Source organism: Sardina pilchardus, chromosome 22 (assembly GCF_963854185.1).
Source record: "Sardina pilchardus chromosome 22, fSarPil1.1, whole genome shotgun sequence".
Taxonomy (NCBI): Eukaryota; Metazoa; Chordata; class Actinopteri; order Clupeiformes; family Clupeidae; genus Sardina; species Sardina pilchardus.
Genome location: NC_085015.1, coordinates 8,161,494 through 8,181,795, shown reverse-complemented (window position 1 = coordinate 8,181,795; position 20,302 = coordinate 8,161,494). Strand labels below are relative to the sequence as shown.

The 20,302-nt window shown below is 41.9% G+C and overlaps 1 protein-coding gene across 2 annotated transcripts; it reads right to left on the bottom strand.

Moving 5' to 3' along the window:
- Positions 1 to 570: 570 nt before the first annotated feature.
- Positions 571 to 18,737, bottom strand: LOC134069849 (coagulation factor XI-like). Of its 2 annotated transcripts, XM_062525976.1 has the most exons (18): positions 18,644 to 18,736; positions 17,734 to 17,766; positions 13,239 to 13,395; positions 12,799 to 12,908; positions 11,772 to 11,928; positions 11,338 to 11,447; positions 9,958 to 10,114; positions 9,518 to 9,627; positions 8,443 to 8,599; positions 7,998 to 8,107; positions 6,949 to 7,105; positions 6,509 to 6,618; positions 4,961 to 5,117; positions 4,521 to 4,630; positions 3,614 to 3,770; positions 3,174 to 3,283; positions 1,068 to 1,123; positions 571 to 1,004 (listed from the first exon to the last, which is right to left on the bottom strand). In XM_062525976.1, exons 1-17 carry the CDS (start codon positions 18,681 to 18,683, stop codon positions 1,095 to 1,097), a joined length of 1,971 nt encoding a protein of 656 aa, XP_062381960.1. In that variant the 5' UTR covers positions 18,684 to 18,736; the 3' UTR covers positions 571 to 1,004; positions 1,068 to 1,094. The 2 variants fall into 2 exon arrangements, with proteins under 2 accessions (XP_062381960.1, XP_062381959.1); XM_062525975.1 differs by having other exon boundaries at positions 571 to 1,123; positions 18,644 to 18,737.
- Positions 18,738 to 20,302: the final 1,565 nt, after the last annotated feature.

Here is a 20,302-nt window from a genome sequence, read left to right as displayed (position 1 = left end):
AATTAATGATCTGATTTGCACACAAAACCTTGATTTTTTACTTTTAACTGAGACATGGTTAGATCAAGCAAACAGTGCTACTAGTACTCTCATCAAATCAGCCAATCACAGTGAATGAGACAAGCTTCAAGGAAAAATCATGGTCCAAGAATTACTGGCAAGTAAATATGGGCTGCAAAGTTTGCGTCAGTGAACAGTTCAAATGGACTCTGTTTGTAGTTTTTTCAACATCATGATAAATCTGTAGTTCTGTACCTTTGAGAGAAATAACTTCAATACCGAAAACTACAGTCTACTGTATATGGCAAAATAGTTCAAATAACCACTGTAGAAAGTGTTCAATGAACATGAACATGAGGCAATGGGTCTTAAATACTTTGGCATGTTCAAAAATAATATTTTGAAATGTAGGCCTTAAAAGTCTTAAATATATTATAAGGCCTACATTTCAAAATATTATGTTTAGATGTTTGCCAGAAACCCTAACAAGTCTGATTAGTCCTTTCTATCCTGAACTAACATCTTGAACTTAGACCCGTGCGGAGGGATGTACAGACACAGACACAGAACAGCAGAATAACTGGCCACTTTATTAAAGCCTTGGGAGTGCAGAGTGGGAGAGCAGTTCATGAGTTGGAGTTTGGAGAGAGAGAGAGGATGTTGGAAAGAGGAGTTCATGAGTTGGAGTTTGGAAAGAGAGAGAGGATGTTGGAAAGAGGAGTTCATGAGTTGGAGTTTGGAAAGAGAGAGAGGATGTGGAGGAGAGCAGTTCATGAGTTGGAGTTTGGAAAGAGAGAGAGGATGTGGAGGAGAGGAGTTCATGAGTTGGGAGTTTGGAAAGAGAGCGAGAGTTCATGAGTTTGGAAAGAGAGAGAAGAAGATGTGAGCTCTGCATGGCAGCATCGTGGGTATCCATGGTGACATATGAGTGTAAGCTCTGTGGTGGTGTTTGCCGCCCCTCATCGCAGGCTTTTTGAGAAGTGGCCATGTTGCAGGGGGGAGTGGCCATGTTGCAGGGGGAAGTGGCCATGTTGCAGGGGGGAGTGGCCATGTTGCAGGGGGGAGTGATGCTAGGGATCTACATCCATGCATCTCTAGTCACAGTAATCTGAGTCTGGTGAGTCTGGGAATGACAGAAGAGAGGGTTTGTGCCAAAAGATGTTTTTTTTCTCACAAAATAATGCACTGTCAGTATACACGTATGCGCCTTTACTAAGAGTGCAACTGTAGATTTGTGTGTGTTCAGTTAACTCACACAGTTAAGTGCTCAAATTAATTCTAATCCGTATTACGTTTACAAAGGGTGGAATCGTGACAGGTGATCTCTTGTAAATGACACATCTAGGGCTGAGAAGCAAAGGGTATACATACATACAGTGAGGAGCACATGTATTTGATACCCTGCTAAAACAGGAATATAAAATCATCATTTGACAATTGATCTTAATGCCTTAACTCAAAAAATTAGTACAAATCAAACCGCCAAGGACACCAATTTTCTTTGTGATTGAAGAATGTATCGTAAATAGATAAATGTTTTCCTTAAATGCTAGGGGAAGGAAGTATTTGACCCCCTATGTAACCCTATGGGAATTTAACACATAGGGTTAACATAGGGGCAGGCAGATTTTTATTTTTAAAGGCCAGCTATTTCATGGATCTAGGATATTATGCATCCCGATAAATTTCCCTTGGCCTTTGAAATTAAAATAGCCCCACATCATCACATACCCTTCACCATAGCTAGAGATTGGCATGGTGCTTTTTCCAGTAGGCCTATTAGCCTGTTTGATTTGCATTGAGCTCAATGAGCATCAAACAGGCTAATAGGCCTACTGGAAAAAGCACCATGCCAATCTCTAGCTATGGTAAAGGGTATGTAATGATGTGGGGCTATCTTAATTCCAACGGCCAAGGGAACTTTATCAGGATGCATAATATCCTGAATCCATAAAATAGCTGGCCTTAAAAAATAAAAATCTGCCCGCCCCTATGTTAACCCTATGTGTTGAATTCCCATAGGGTTACATTGGGGGTCAAATACTTACTTCCCCCTAGCATTTAGGAAGAACATTTATTTATTTACGAAACATTCTTCCATCACAAAGAAAATTGGCGTACTTAGCGGTTTTATTTTTACTCAATTTTTGAATTAAGACATTAAGATCAATTGTCAAATGACGATTTTATATTCCTCTTTTTAGGCAACTTTAGCATGGTATCAAATACATTTTCTCCTCACTGTATACATATCACCTGAAAGCTCTTGATCAGCTCTTTCTAACTGACAAAATTATAGAAGTACAATATTTATAAATATAAAGTTATTGAACAAAAACCAAAGGTCTTTAACTGTGAACAAATCCAGTAGAAGTTAGATTTGTTTTGGCTCTCCTGTAAAGTTGGTGTAATGTCACTTATGCCCCTTTGTTTCTCAGCCCTCGACATACTGTACAATCAGAGACCCTAGATACATGAGCTGCATTACTGAGATGCTTCATTGGGATCTACAGTATGAAACAGTAACTGCACCCGGACATTTCAATACTCACTAGGTCTAGACCATAGACAACATAGGCTATAAACATGTGGTAGTTAAACCAGGTGTATAAAATATACCAGTATGGGTTTCCCAATGACATTTGTAGTAGTGTTCTAGACCAATATCAAATGAATATGTGGCATCTATAGGTAGCAATCATTATTCACAGAAAATTTGAAGTCTTTAGCTTGAAAACTTTTTGAGATAATGACATCTGAACTTTGCTGCAGATTTAGATGAGGGCGCCAATGTGCCAAAAATCAGAAGGGGGGTACCATGTTCAAAAAATGTTTTCTCTGGATGTATAAGGTATACCAATCTAATATTTGTTAGTTTAATGGTTACTCTTTAGATGGTAAAAATTTGAAGAAAATCTGAGATGGTCAAGCAGAAATTTTCTCTAAAATCTGTTGAATTGAGGTGGAATGACCCAAATGATCCATCATTGGTAATTGAGGCCTGCCCTCGCCGCTTGCGGCTATATTTATTATTATTTTTATTATTATTATTATTAGAGAACATATGAACAAATGATGCATCATTGGTAATTGAGCAAAGAGAAAAAGAAAACATCTAATAAGTATTTTTTTATAAATGTTACTGAAGTGAAGAGGAAGCAGACTGAGCCCACCAGTTGTCTCCTTGCAGTTTTTAAGGGAGTAGCCTGATGTCACCCCCTCCAGCTTGGTCACTCGAGATGGTTCCCCAGAGTCTGTGTGCTTGAGGTAACAGTAGAAACGCCTGGGCAGATAGGGACAAAAATCAGATATCGTTACAAATCTTACAGACTTTGAAAACAAAGCAATATGAATTTCTCTAGCATGTACCCGTAATTTCCAGACTATTAGCCGCGGCTCATACACTGATTTTGCAAAATTTCTTCAGCTACAGTATGAGGTTAATACATGGGGGCAGTTAATATAGCATTAATATGCTTTGTTTTCTTTTATTTTGAATAAAACGCTGACCTGCGGCTTATACACAATGTGGCTAATACACAGGAGATTACTGTATATTTGTGGTGGATGTTTGTGTACTACAGTGGTCGTGGTGTGATGGCTTATAAGGCACCTGCTGTCACTGGTCCAGTCAGGCCTGAGAAAGCTAAAGAACTGGCAGGAGGGATGCTGGCTGCAGGCCCGTTGGCAGTGGAGCTCATCAGTGGAGATGATCTGCAGCACATCGCTGCCAGGGAAGTTCACATCCACCTTTAAGTCCGGAAAACATTCTACACACACACACACACACACACACACAAGTGCACTAATATTATGAAAACCATATGAAAATAACCAAATTTGGTGGACTTTTGTGTTATTGCCACCACTAGTCAGAGACAGAGCTCTGGCCTAGGGTGTGGCTTAGGGACTCTATAGCGCCACCTCACACGTTGTCTGTTGTGGTTGACATATACTGTACGTTCACAAAATTGAACCAAATTAGGTAGGCTTGTGTGTTATTGCTGCCGCTAGTCAGAGACAGAGCTTAAGTACTCTATAGCGCCACCTACTGCATTGTCTTTTGTGGCTGACACATACTTTCAAGAAAATTAACCTAATTTGGTGGGTATATATGTTATTGCTACCGCTAGTCAGGGACAGAGCTCTGGCCTAGGGTGTGGCTTAGGGACCCTATAGCGCCACTTAGCACGTTGTCTATTATGGTTGACACACACATTCACAACAATGAACCAAATTTGGTGGGCATGTGTGCTATTGCTACCGCTAGCTCTGGCCTAGGGTGTGGCTTAGTTAGATTAAAAAATGTCACGGGTCGCGGACCGCAGGTGCGAGGGCCTGCCATCGCCGCTTGCGGCTATATTTATTATTATTTTTATTATTATTATTATTATTATTATTAGAGAACATATGAACAAATGATGCATCATTGGTAATTGAGCAAAGAGAAATAGAACACATCTGATAAGTATTTTTTTTATAAATGTTACTGAAGTGAAGAGGAAGCAGACTGAGCCCACCAGTTGTCGCCTTGCAGTTTTTAAGGGAGTAGCCTGATGTCACCCCCTTCAGCTTGGTCACTCGAGATGGTTTCCCAGAATCTGTGTGCTTGAGGTAACAGTAGAAACGCCTGAGCAGATAGGGACAAAAATCAGATATCGTTACAAATCTTACAGACTTTGAAAACAAAGCAATATGAATTTCTCTAGCATGTACCCGTAATTTCCCGACTATTAGCCGCGGCTCATACACTGATTTTGCAAAATTTCTTCAGCTACAGTATGAGGTTAATACATGGGGGCAGTTAATATAGCATTAATATGCTTTGTTTTCTTTTATCTTGAATAAAACGCTGACCTGCGGCTTATACACAATGTGGCTAATACACAGGAGATTACTGTATATTTGTGGTGGATGTTTGTGTACTACAGTGGTCGTGGTGTGATGGCTTATAAGGCACCTGCTGTCCCCGGTCCAGTCAGGCCTGAGAAAGCTAAAGAACTGGCAGGAGGGATGCTGGCTGCAGGCCCGTTGGCAGTGGAGCTCATCAGTGGAGATGATCTGCAGCACATCGCTGCCAGGGAAGTTCACATCCACCTTTAAGTCCGGAAAACATTCTACACACACACACACACACACACACACAAGTGCACTAATATTATGAAAACCATATGAAAATAACCAAATTTGGTGGACTTTTGTGTTATTGCCACCACTAGTCAGAGACAGAAATCTGGCCTACTGTAGGGTGTGGCTTAGGGACTCTATAGCGCCACCTAGCACGTTGTCTTTTGTGGTTGACATATACATTCACAAAATTGAACCAAATTAGGTATGCTTGTGTGTTATTGCTGCCGCTCGACAGAGACAGAGCTCTGGCCTAGGGTGTAGCTTAGGGACTCTATAGCGCTACCTAGTGCATTGTCTGTTGTGGTTGACATATACATTCACAAAACAATGAACCACATTTGTTGGGCTTGTGTGTTATTGCTATCGCTACTCAGAGACAGACCTCTGGCCTAGGGTGTGGCTTAGGGACTCTATAGCGCCACCTAGTGCGTTACATGTTGTGGTTGACATATACACTAATCCAGCGCGAACTTTATGGGCGCTGCCATCTTGAATATCGCCATTACTGCGTGCCTGCGAGTGTGACGAGTGACACTTGCCTGTGCTTTTCAATGAAAGCATCCTTTCAGAGAATGTCTAATAAGAGATCCCGCTCATGAAAGAAAATGTCAGGTGAAAGGGAACATTGGATCAATGATGTCAGACTGTGCCAAAACTTACCAATGAAGGTAATTTATTAACAACATAAGGTATTAAGACGTGTATTAATGACAGCTAACCTCTGCAACAGCCGCCTATGGAACCAACGGGCTAATTTCTTAGCAGCCAGTCACGCAGTAATGGCGGTTTTGTGTTACTTCCGTGTTTCGCTGGATTAGTGTATACATTGACAAAATTGAACCAAATTAGGTAGGCTTGTGTGTTATTGCTTCCGCTAGTCAGAGACAGAGCTTAGGTACTCTATAGCGCCACCTACTGCGTTGTCTGTTGTGGCTGACACATACTTTCAAGAAAATTAACCTAATTTGGTGGGTATGTATGTTATTGCTACTGCTAGTCAGGGACAGAGCTCTGGCCTAGGGTGTGGCTTAGGGACCCTATAGCGCCACCTAGCACGTTGTCTATTATGGTTGACACATACATTCACAACAATGAGCCAAATTTGGTGGGCATGTGTGTTATTGCTACCGCTAGCTCTGGCCTAGGGTGTGGCTTAGTTAGATTAAAAAATGTCACGGGTCGCGGACCGCAGGTGCGAGGGCCTGCCCTCGCCGCTTGCGGCTATATTTATTATTATTTTTATTATTATTATTATTATTAGAGAACATATGAACAAATGATGCATCATTGGTAATTGAGCAAAGAGAAAAAGAAAACATCTAATAAGTATTTTTTTTATAAATGTTACTGAAGTGAAGAGGAAGCAGACTGAGCCCACCAGTTGTCTCCTTGCAGTTTTTAAGGGAGTAGCCTGATGTCACCCCCTCCAGCTTGGTCACTCGAGATGGTTCCCCAGAGTCTGTGTGCTTGAGGTAACAGTAGAAACGCCTGGGCAGATAGGGACAAAAATCAGATATCGTTACAAATCTTACAGACTTTGAAAACAAAGCAATATGAATTTCTCTAGAATGTACCCGTAATTTCCCGACTATTAGCCGCGGCTCATACACTGATTTTGCAAAATTTCTTCAGCTACAGTATGAGGTTAATACATGGGGGCAGTTAATATAGCATTAATATGCTTTGTTTTCATTTATCTTGAATAAAACAGTGACCTGTGGCTAATACACAATGTGGCTAATACACAGGAGATTACTGTATATTTGTGGTGGATGTTTGTGTACTACAGTGGTCGTGGTGTGATGGCTTATAAGGCACCTGCTGTCCCTGGTCCAGTCAGGCCTGAGAAAGCTAAAGAACTGGCAGGAGGGATGCTGGCTGCAGGCCCGTTGGCAGTGGAGCTCATCAGTGGAGATGATCTGCAGCACATCGCTGCCAGGGAAGTCCACATCCACCTTTAAGTCCGGAAAACATTCTACACACACACACACACACACACACACACAAACACACACACAAGTGCAGTAATATTATGAAAACCATATGACAATAACCACATTTGGTGGGCTTTTGTGTTATTGCCACCACTAGTCAGAGACAGAGCTCTGGCCTAGGGTGTAGCTTAGGGACTCTATAGCGCCACCTAGCACGTTGTCTGTTGTGGTTGACATATACGTTCACAAAATTGAACCAAATTAGGTATGCTTGTGTGTTATTGCTATCGCTACTCAGAGACAGACCTCTGGCCTAGGGTGTGGCTTAGGGACTCTATAGCGCCACCTAGTGCGTTACCTGTTGTGGTTGACATATACATTCACAAAATTGAACCAAATTAGGTAGGCTTGTGTGTTATTGCTGCCGCTAGTCAGAGACAGAGCTTAGGTACTCTATAGCGCCACCTACTGCGTTGTCTTTTGTGGCTGACACATACTTTCAAGAAAATTAACCTAATTTGGTGGGTATGTATGTTATTGCTACCGCTAGTCAGGGACAGAGCTCTGGCCTAGGGTGTGGCTCAGGTACCCTATAACGCCACTTAGCACGTTGTCTATTATGGTTGACACACACATTCACAACAATGAACCAAATTTGGTGGGCATGTGTGCTATTGCTACCGCTAGCTCTGGCCTAGGGTGTGGCTTAGTTAGATTAAAAAATGTCACGGGTCGCGGACCGCAGGTGCGAGGGCCTGCCCTCGCCGCTTGCGGCTATATTTATTATTATTTTTATTATTATTATTATTATTATTAGAGAACATATGAACAAATGATGCATCATTGGTAATTGAGCAAAGAGAAAAAGAAAACATCTGATAAGTATTTTTTTATAAATGTTACTGAAGTGAAGAGGAAGCAGACTGAGCCCACCAGTTGTCTCCTTGCAGTTTTTAAGGGAGTAGCCTGATGTCACCCCCTTCAGCTTGGTCACTCGAGATGGTTTCCCAGAATCTGTGTGCTTGAGGTAACAGTAGAAACGCCTGGGCAGATAGGGACAAAAATCAGATATCGTTACAAATCTTACAGACTTTGAAAACAAAGCAATATGAATTTCTCTAGCATGTACCCGTAAATTCCCGACTATTAGCCACGGCTCATACACTGATTTTGCAAAATTTCTTCAGCTACAGTATGAGGTTAATACATTGGGGCAGTTAATATAGCATTAATATGCTTTGTTTTCTTTTATCTTGAATAAAACGCTGACCTGCAGCTTATACACAATGTGGCTAATACACAGGAGATTACTGTATATTTGTGGTGGATGTTTGTGTACTACAGTACAGTGGTCGTGGTGTGATGGCTTATAAGGCACCTGCTGTCCCTGGTCCAGTCAGGCCTGAGAAAGCTAAAGAACTGGCAGGAGGGATGCTGGCTGCAGGCCCGTTGGCAGTGGAGCTCATCAGTGGAGATGATCTGCAGCACATCGCTGCCAGGGAAGTCCACATCCACCTTTAAGTCCGGAAAACATTCTACACACACACACACACACACACACACACACACACACACACACACACACACACACAAACACACACACAAGTGCAGTAATATTATGAAAACCATATGACAATAACCACATTTGGTGGACTTTTGTGTTATTGCCACCACTAGTCAGAGACAGAGCTCTGGCCTAGGGTGTAGCTTAGGGACTCTATAGCGCCACCTAGCACGTTGTCTGTTGTGGTTGACATATACGTTCACAAAATTGAACCAAATTAGGTATGCTTGTGTGTTATTGCTATCGCTACTCAGAGACAGACCTCTGGCCTAGGGTGTGGCTTAGGGACTCTATAGCGCCACCTAGTGCGTTACCTGTTGTGGTTGACATATACATTCACAAAATTGAACCAAATTAGGTAGGCTTGTGTGTTATTGCTGCCGCTAGTCGGTGACAGAGCTTAGGTACTCTTTAGCGCCACCTACTGCGTTGTCTTTTGTGGCTGACACATACTTTCAAGAAAATTAACCTAATTTGGTGGGTATGTATGTTATTGCTACCGCTAGTCAGGGACAGAGCTCTGGCCTAGGGTGTGGCTCAGGTACCCTATAGCGCCACTTAGCACGTTGTCTATTATGGTTGACACACACATTCACAACAATGAACCAAATTTGGTGGGCATGTGTGCTATTGCTACCGCTAGCTCTGGCCTAGGGTGTGGCTTAGTTAGATTAAAAAATGTCACGGGTCGCGGACTGCAGGTGCGAGGGCCTGCCCTCGCCGCTTGCGGCTATATTTATTATTTTTATTATTATTATTATTATTATTATTAGAGAACATATGAACAAATGATGCATCATTGGTAATTGAGCAAAGAGAAAAAGAAAACATCTGATAAGTATTTTTTTATAAATGTTACTGAAGTGAAGAGGAAGCAGACTGAGCCCACCAGTTGTCTCCTTGCAGTTTTTAAGGGAGTAGCCTGATGTCACCCCCTTCAGCTTGGTCACTCGAGATGGTTTCCCAGAATCTGTGTGCTTGAGGTAACAGTAGAAACGCCTGGGCAGATAGGGACAAAAATCAGATATCGTTACAAATTTTACAGACTTTGAAAACAAAGCAATATGAATTTCTCTAGCATGTACCCGTAATTTCCCGACTATTAGCCGCGGCTCATACACTGATTTTGCAAAATTTCTTCAGCTACAGTATGAGGTTAATACATGGGGGCAGTTAATATGGCATTAATATGCTTTGTTTTCTTTTATCTTGAATAAGACGCTGACCTGCGGCTTATACACAATGTGGCTAATACACAGGAGATTACTGTATATTTGTGGTGGATGTTTGTGTACTACAGTGGTCGTGGTGTGATGGCTTATAAGGCACCTGCTGTCCCTGGTCCAGTCAGGCCTGAGAAAGCTAAAGAACTGGCAGGAGGGATGCTGGCTGCAGGCCCATTGGCAGTGGAGCTCATCAGTGGAGATGATCTGCTTCACATCGCTGCCAGGGAAGTCCACATCCACCTTTAAGTCCGGAAAACATTCTACACACACAAACACACACACACACACACACACACACACACACACACACACACACAAACACACACACAAGTGCAGTAATATTATGAAAACCATATGACAATAACCACATTTGGTGGACTTTTGTGTTATTGCCACCACTAGTCAGAGACAGAGCTCTGACCTAGGGTGTAGCTTAGGGACTCTATAGCGCCACCTAGCACGTTGTCTGTTGTGGTTGACATATACGTTCACAAAATTGAACCAAATTAGGTATGCTTGTGTGTTATTGCTATCGCTACTCAGAGACAGACCTCTGGCCTAGGGTGTGGCTTAGGGACTCTATAGCGCCACCTACTGCGTTGTCTTTTGTGGCTGACACATACTTTCAAGAAAATTAACCTAATTTGGTGGGTATGTATGTTATTGCTACCGCTAGTCAGGGACAGAGCTCTGGCCTAGGGTGTGGCTTAGGAACCCTATAGCACCACTTAGCACGTTGTCTATTATGGTTGACACACATATTCACAACAATGAACCAAATTTGGTGGGCATGTGTGCTATAGAGATTGAGAACGTGACGTAAAACGCAACGCATTTTGGGAATAGGTGGCCCAAAACTTAAGTTGTTTTACTGACGTGCGGGAATAACGAAGTGCAGTTGTTGAAATGCCGTTTACCTGCTGTGTTATAAAATTCAATAGAGTAACATGAAGCTTATCTTTTATCATTTTCCAGCGTGGAAAAATAATAGTACACGCCATGTTTCAGAGGTGACAAAAAGGCGAGGAATGGCATGGATAGCAGCAGTAAGGAAGCGCAAGATTATGTTCTGTTTTTCACACATTTTTTTCACGCTTAGTTTTCATTATTATCATGCCAGATCATAGACCCAGACCCACTAGTTTACATGGGCTGGCACCAGGCGGGCCAAACCTACCCATAATTCTTTGTGTTTTGATGACATTGGTCACATGTCTTAGCGATCTCTATTGCTACCGCTAGCTCTGGCCTAGGGTGTGGCTTAGTTAGATTCAAAAATGTCACGGGTCGCGGACCGCAGATGCGAGGGCCTGCCCTCGTCGCTTGCGGCTATATTTATTATTTTATTATTATTATTATTATTATTAGAGAACATATGAACAAATGATGCATCATTGGTAATTGAGCAAAGAGAAAAAGAAAACATCTGATAAGTATTTTTTATAAATGTTACTGAAGTGAAGAGGAAGCAGACTGAGCCCACCAGTTGTCTCCTTGCAGTTTTTAAGGGAGTAGCCTGATGTCACCCCCTTCAACTTGGTCACTCGAGATGGTTTCCCAGAATCTGTGTGCTTGAGGTAACAGTAGAAACGCCTGGGCAGATAGGGACAAAAATCAGATATCGTTACAAATCTTACAGACTTTGAAAACAAAGCAATATGAATTTCTCTAGCATGTACCCGTAATTTCCCGACTATTAGCTGATACACTGATTTTGCAAAATTTCTTCAGCTACAGTATGAGGTTAATACATGGGGGCAGTTAATATAGCATTAATATGCTTTGTTTTCTTTTATCTTGAATAAAACGCTGACCTGCGGCTTATACACAATGTGGCTAACACACAGGAGATTACTGTATATTTGTGGTGGATGTTTGTGTACTACAGTGGTCGTGGTGTGATGGCTTATAAGGCACCTGCTGTCCCTGGTCCAGTCAGGCCTGAGAAAGCTAAAGAACTGGCAGGAGGGATGCTGGCTGCAGGCCCGTTGGCAGTGGAGCTCATCAGTGGAGATGATCTGCTTCACATCGCTGCCAGGGAAGTCCACATCCACCTTTAAGTCCGGAAAACATTCTACACACACACACACACACACAAGTGCACTAATATTATGAAAACCATATGAAAATAACCAAATTTGGTGGACTTTTGTGTTATTACCACCACTAGTCAGAGACAGAGCTCTGGCCTAGGGGGTGGCTTAGGGACTATAGCGCCACCTCACACGTTGTCTGTTGTGGTTGACATATACGTTCACAAAATTGAACCAAATTAGGTATGCTGGTGTGTTATTGCTATCGCTACTCAGAGACAGACCTCTGGCCTAGGGTGTGGCTTAGGGACTCTATAGCGCCACCTAGTGCGTTACCTGTTGTGGTTGACATATACATTCACAAAATTGAACCAAATTAGGTAGGCTTGTGTGTTATTGCTGCCGCTAGTCAGAGACAGAGCTTAAATACTCTGTAGCGCCACCTACTGCATTGTCTTTTGTGGCTGACACATACTTTCAAGAAAATTAACCTAATTTGGTGGGTATGTATGTTATTGCTACCGCTAGTCAGGGACAGAGCTCTGGCCTAGGGTGTGGCTCAGGTACCCTATAGCGCCACTTAGCACGTTGTCTATTATGGTTGAAACACACATTCACAACAATGAACCAAATTTGGTGGGCATGTGTGCTATTGCTACCGCTAGCTCTGGCCTAGGGTGTGGCTTAGTTAGATTCAAAAATGTCACGGGTCGCGGACCGCAGGTGCGAGGGCCTGCCCTCGCCGCTTGCGGCTATAACTATTATTATTTTTATTATTATTATTATTATTATTAGAGAACATATGAACAAATGATGCATCATTGGTAATTGAGCAAAGAGAAAAAGAAAACATCTGATAAGTATTTTTTTATAAATGTTACTGAAGTGAAGAGGAAGCAGTCTGAGCCCACCAGTTGTCTCCTTGCAGTTTTTAAGGGAGTAGCCTGATGTCACCCCCTTCAGCTTGGTCACTCGAGATGGTTTCCCAGAATCTGTGTGCTTGAGGTAACAGTAGAAACGCCTGGGCAGATAGGGACAAAAATCAGATATCGTTACAAATCTTACAGACTTTGAAAACAAAGCAATATGAATTTCTCTAGCATATACCCGTAATTTCCCGACTATTAGCCGCGGCTCATACACTTATTTTGCAAAATTTCTTCAGCTACAGTATGAGGTTAATACATGGGGGCAGTTAATATAGCATTAATATGCTTTGTTTTCTTTTATCTTGAATAAAACGCTGACCTGCGGCTTATACACAATGTGGCTAATACACAGGAGATTACTGTATATTTGTGGTGGATGTTTGTGTACTACAGTGGTCGTGGTGTGATGGCTTATAAGGCACCTGCTGTCCCTGGTCCAGTCAGGCCTGAGAAAGCTAAAGAACTGGCAGGAGGGATGCTGGCTGCAGGCCCGTTGGCAGTGGAGCTCATCAGTGGAGATGATCTGCAGCACATCGCTGCCAGGGAAGTCCACATCCACCTTTAAGTCCGGAAAACATTCTACACACACACACACACACACAAGTGCACTAATATTATGAAAACCATATGAAAATAACCAAATTTGGTGGACTTTTGTGTTATTACCACCACTAGTCAGAGACAGAGCTCTGGCCTAGGGGGTGGCTTAGGGACTATAGCGCCACCTAGTGAATGTTGCAGGCTATAGGCTAGGTCAGGAGACCGCGCATCAGGCTACTGAATGAGCCTACCCGTGGGTCCTGCATCAGTGTGTAATCAAAAGACTGTATGGTTTTCGGCAAGTTTGATACAATCGATCAAGAAGGCTTTATTTCTTGTGTATCTTACTGAATTGTGTTCATGTAAATTCATACACTGTCAATAGGAAAGTATTATATTAGTCTACATTGCAGCCGTCTTGATAGTTAAGAGCTATGTTTAATTAGAAGCGAAGGTTGGCGGCTATGGTAGGCTGTCACGAGACCACGCAGGCAACTGAGCGAGACCGAATGTAGCAGTGGCCAGCCAGTGCATAATGTAGTGATGGAAGGCTATGAATTAACAATGTCAGCCTACAGTATTTCAGACAAGGCGAGCAAGACATTTGCTTGCAGTTTGAGGCTTTGAGGCTGCACGTTGCATGTTTTGCCCCCCCTCCCCCGAACCGGTGACAGAATCAATTAACCCGGTAGGCCACCCAAAAACCGTTCGGTTGAACCGGTTCGCGTCACTGAGCCGGTTTCCCCATCACTAGTTGTATATGTTCAAAATCTGCCGGCCGTTTTGCGAATTCCGTACCCAACCTTTAAGTGTCAACTGTCCTATTGATGAATGTTGTTGTGTGTGGTTGCCAGGTAGCAAAATAGTTTACACCCTTGGGGAAAGTGCAATCTATCTATCTATCTTGTTCGTTTAGTTGTTGTTCTGTGTAGCTGGACTGAGGTCAGGGAGTTATAGGCTAATCGGTATGGGAGTGTACCTTTGTTCCTGGGTCCTATGCTCCCCACTTTGTATGGAACTGGGGAATATACAGTAGAACCCTTTTTTATTTTAAAAAGGTTCCTATGTCCCCAGCTTTCCCCAAAAAGGGTAATATTTTCCCGGTATGTATTGCGACCGGGGAACATAGGACCCTTTTCGGGAATACCGGGGAACATAGGGATGACCCCATCAGTATAACCCACATCCAGTAAATTATGCTATGCTAGGCTAACTGGTGTAACCATAGACCTAAAAGAAATGGACAAACAGACTTTGTTGTTCTCAATGGGAGGGGACTGAAAAAAAATCTGTTCTTCCCATCGTTCGCGCGCAGACTTTGTGATGTTAGCCATCCTGTAACTTGCTGTAACTGGTCTGATAGATGGATCACACGGAAATTTGACATTTGTGATATCAAGGGTTTTTTTTCATCAGGTTTACTTGCCCCTAGGTAATGCCAGAGCCCGTCTACGGAGAGCCTTGCCACTCGCTATTAAAGAGACCCTATGCAACTTTCTGCAGGAGACGATTGCTCCTTGTTTACATCTGGAGGTCTGAGGAGAAGAACCACGCTTGCAATTTATATATTTAAATATAGCCTATACATGTATAAATATACACGCTAAAGCTGTCGGGGAAGCTCTGCAGAGAAAATGCAAGCATAAAACGAGCGAAAACGAAAAACGAAACCGAAACCAGAGATGAAATCGCCAATCCTGCATAGTTCCTCTTTAAGTACCATTGTAACGACTTTTGGTTGCAGTTCCACCAGAATTCCACTGGGGGCGGTCGCCTGAGTGCAGAATGAATGGGAGTCTATGGAGCTAGACGGCTAGATTTGGCTCTTTCACCCAATTGTCGTTGAGAGATCTCAGATTTGATTATAGTTTTTGCAAGTTCAACATGGGTTATAGGTCAAAAGTTGAATGAACGAGTACTTATGTCCTTCCGATTTCTTACAGGTTGAGTTGTTGTTGCCCATACCACACTAGCATTCTGCTAATGAAGCTTGAGTGTATGATGTCATATACATTTTAAAAGACGTTTTAAAGCAAATAAGTGACTCTAAAAAATCAAACACCACGCAATACGTAATTTCTTTGCTTCCCCTTTCGAAAACAACATTCAAATTAATTGACAAAAATGAATATTTTGAGAAAAGTGGATTTTGAGGGGTATTGCTAGCCTGACGAGCCAGACCCACATCAAGATGTAGGGTCTGGACACTCACCGTAGACAGGGCTCAATCGGAGGGGTGGGATAAACAGTTGTCTTTCAAATTCCCTCCCCGCAATAGGATAACGCTAAACGAATCATCTTCTTTTTTCAAGTAGCAGGATGCGTAACCTTCCCTCTCCACGCAATAGTAACGCTAAACGAATCATCTTCCAACCGACATGCTAATTATACTTCTTTACGGGAAACCAATGTTATATACGAGGAAGACATGAATTAGTTGTGCCTTCTATACCCTATAGATTCAGAATATACAGAAGCTACAACGGCGACACAGGGCACATGTTACATAAAGTTATGGGATCTCCAAAAAATCTGCAATCTATGGCCGTCCTATGGGGGTTAGCAGAGCGTTGATAACCAGCTCCATCCGTGTTTCTACTTCCGGGAATTTTCCTGCCCCCTTGGGTGTAACCAGAGACACTTATGTATGAGGAGACACTGCACTGGAAAAATCACCCATTGAAATGCATGGGGTAACTTCATAACGGGTGTTTACGCCGGTTTGCACATGTCCCGCCTCTTCCAGTGCCGTTGCTCCAATCATTTTGCTGATCCTTGGCGGTCACGCATGCGCAGTCCAAGATTACCAGTAAGAAAAAGGCTTTTTAAGCGTTAATTTGATACAAAACCACCAAACCTTTTCAGCGATTTTGGTCTAATTTTCATCGTGATTTCAAACATGTGATTTTTATGTCCCTTACACCTCTGAACATGGACATGTTCATGCTCTTTCCCCATTCATTTAGATAGGGCCTGGTCTTGTTACCATAGACCTACGTTCAAACTGGCTGCCCGACCCCATGGCCAATATGGCTGCCGAGTGACGTGACTTGCTTTAAAAAGACTTTGGTGTAACCTATCCAGTGAATTATGCTATGCTAGGCTAACAGGCTTATTGCACGTACAGAGGAGAGAAGGGTGTGTGTCCCCTTATCTAACTCTAGGGTAGACGGCTGTGAAAATAGGAGACCACTGTAAAAAGATATGCAACTGAACATACACCCGCCTACAGTTCAGTTTTATTGCTGTGTATGTGTTTATGTCTTCTGTATGTATGTGTCTTTGTAAGGAGAAAGATATTGGTGCAGACTGTCACCCCAAAATGGTTTAACCCAAGTTTCGATTGGGTAATTGGCTGGCCTATTTAAGGCTGGCTCATTTCACGTTGAGAGAGGGCTGGAGAATATGAGTTGAGAACAGTGACTACTATTGAGTTAAGTAACCTGTTGGTTTAACTTCTTTTCTTTTTTTTGCCTGAAGTTTCTTTTGTTTTCTATTTTTCATGTGAAATCATCACACTTTTGGACCGCATTGCCACAGATTTGAATGGAACTTGTATGTGCGTTCAGACCGAGAGTGACCAAAGCTGCAAAATCACCGGAAGTAATTGACTTTGAATGGGGACGAGCGACTACAGCGACCAAAACAACCACAGTGACCAGCGTCAAAACTTGGTTTAACTTTTAACTTTATGCAAATTAGCTATGACTCGTTTCGGCTGCAAAACACTTGACAACAAATCGGAATGCAGGCGTGCTTCCCTTGTGTGGATGTCATAAACAAAATCGACCGTTCGAATCTCTCACGTCATGAGCGACAGAATTTTTTTAGCAGCTGCATTTCACCAGCGCCTTTGCAGCTTTGGTGGTTCTTGGTCTGACACTAGCCTGATTACCATCGACTTTCAAAGGCTCTGCGAGACTTTAGTCTGACCAACAGCTTGTGCTAACACGGTTTCTTGCCAGCGCTGGTTGACCCGCCTCCTTTAAGTGCCTCGGTTTGCTACTGGTAGATGTCAGAAAGCGGATTGCCGAGTTTAAACCAATAACAACACTCTTTCCGCTGCCTTGAACACGCCTCTACCCAGAGCCGTTGGAGCTGCTCAAAGTTGATTGGTTCTCGACCAAAGGGGGCAGTTCCGCAGATTTCGGGAACTCAGAAATCCTTCTCAATGAGCAGTTGACCAGACCAGCAGCAAAAGCCTGAAGGCGTTGCGTCACTGGGAGGGCGTGCCAGGCTAGTCTGACACACAGTAAGGCTGATTCGGATATATACTGTAAGTAAGCTATGAAACTGAAATTGGAATGACCAGAATGACCCATCTCTGTGAGAATCATCAAAGTTAAATGTAATGTCATATCACCCCAGTCAACTTACCATTGAAGCTCCCATGAGTGACTCCAACTTCACCTGCCAATCAAATCAACACATTACATTCACTCACTAGATGTCTCCAAATCAAAAACAGATATATCTGAAAAAATATGTGTATCATATGTGTGTTAGTGGTATTATGATTGTATAAGATACTGGATGTCTAAAGTTTCCCTCGGGATGAATAAAGTATCTACTGTAGATCCTATTCTTCAGTGGTTCCGTGTTGGTGGAATGAGTTGCCCAGTGCTCTCCGTTCCAGCAACAGCTTTGGATCTTTTAAGAGGGGTCTTAAGGCATATTTATTTAATATGCACTTAGTCCTTTGAGTTTGTGATGTGTTATGGTTTGTATAATAGTATTGTTTTGTTATAATTTGTCTATTGATAGAATTTGAAATTTATTTTGCTATTGTCCTTAAATTTAGCCATACCATGCTTTAGTTATTATTATTATATATAATTAACTGAGTGACTTATTTGATTGCTATTCTCATTTCACTGTTTTATTTCTCATTAGATTAGTGCTTAAAATTATTGTTTTACTGATATTACTATTCTCCTTAGTTTGTAATTGTTCACTGTTAATTTAATTTGTATTGTTATTTATTTGTATGTCGCTTTGGACAAAGGCGTCTGCTAAATAACCATAGCCATAGCCATAGCCATAGCCATAGCCATCTACTGTAGCTAGCTCTATCTATCTGTCCCTTTAATTCAGTAGATTTGTAAACCCACTCAATGATATTCAACCTTCTGAGGCAACTGGGGACATACGTGGCCCATCAAGTTTACAAAATATCTTTTTTTATATAGTTATTAATAAAGGAGCATTACTGGTTGAACATTTTAGACAATGAGAGATAAAAGTTGAAAGAGAGAAGGGAAGGTTGATTAGAGAGAAGAGACCTTACCTGAGATGAGAAAGAGTAGGAACATCGGGAGGGCATTCATACTGCACGCCAGATTCAAACCTCTTAAAGGACCCTATCAGTCTAACAGTGGACTGATGACTTGTGTCACTTCTCAGAGTCTGACCTCTTTTTATATCTGAAATGACTGATTGTTGACTAACATTGTGGTCATCCCCTGGAGCGGCGTTTAAATATTAGCCATCCTGTGCCAACAACCTGTTAGTCTAGGTCCTGTGTAAGATGTGTATGCGCTTCATTTAGCGGAGAATATCTCAATTAGTCTAGACTAATATGACCTGATTGAACAACATGGGATGTGTGCCAAAATCTCTATCCAGGACGAAAGTCCTGAAAATGACCACAATTGGTGACACTATATCACACTATAATTAGAGGTGAATGGGACTTTTTTCCCTTTATAGATATCCTCATAAACTTCTACCAGATGAATGCTCATATTAAGAGAAATACTTTTTGTATTACACTTTGTATAAAAAAAAAACATTTTTCAAATATGCAAATGAGGCAATATCTCATTAAATATGCATATACACACTTCCTTCCCCCTAGGAAGAACATTTATTTATTTACGATATATTCTTCAATCACAACGAAAATTGGTGTACTTAGCCTAGCGGTTTCACTTTTACTCATTTTTTAAATTAAGACATTAAGAATTGTCAAATGATGATTTTATTATCCTCTTTTTAGGCAACTTTAGCATGGTACGCTATCAAATACATTTTCTCCCCACTGTATATATATTTCAACAGCATGCGTGTGTATCTGCAAATATATGCACATGAAGAACTCTTATTAAGAGAAAAGTTTCTATTGTAGTAAAGCTAAAGATGAGAGCTTTTTATAACAGTGTGTAGGCCTGTTGGTTAGACAAAGATCTGGTAATATGATTGAAATGTGTGCCATGTGGTGCAAAAGTTTGATTTTGATAAAGCTATGTAGTTTTGGCTGCAGTGCTTCAATTTGCAGGATATATGAGGTAGCCTATATTTGCTGTTTGGGTGAGTGGTTTTGTGAATTGTGTGTGAATCTTGATGGAAAAAAACAACAACTGTATAGTCTGCAAAAATACTGTGTTTAGCAATTGGAAAACACTGTTAGTGCATCCTAGTGATCGAGTATTTTGTGTGCATGGGGTTTCATCTTACATTTCAGTTTGATTGCCTGAAACTTGAATAGCCTAATGAACTTGGATACAGAGCCAAGACAATCACATGTCTGAAGACAAGTCATCAAGTGATCCATATCTGCTTTCTTCAATATTGTCCTTTTGGGCAGAGGCATTAGGTGTGCAAAAGATCCGGGGCTATACCTGTAACTCGAATTGGGCTGTCAACGTAGTTTGAGAAGGAAGAAGGAAATTCGTTGGGGTCCTCCTCATCATATTTGAATAACAAATAAAGTTTATTTCCCTCACTAGACCTACTGGTATTTATTGGGGATTACAGTAAGAGGGGGGGGAAATCGTTTTAACAGAGACCTCACATCCTACATTTTTTTTCTGCCCGTGACATGATGAATGAATGCTTCATTTCCAGGTACCACTCTAATCGCTAACTGTAAATGGATTAATCCAACACAACTCCTCGTCCAAATACAGTATGTGATGTGCATATATGTTGCACTGACTTGTTTGGT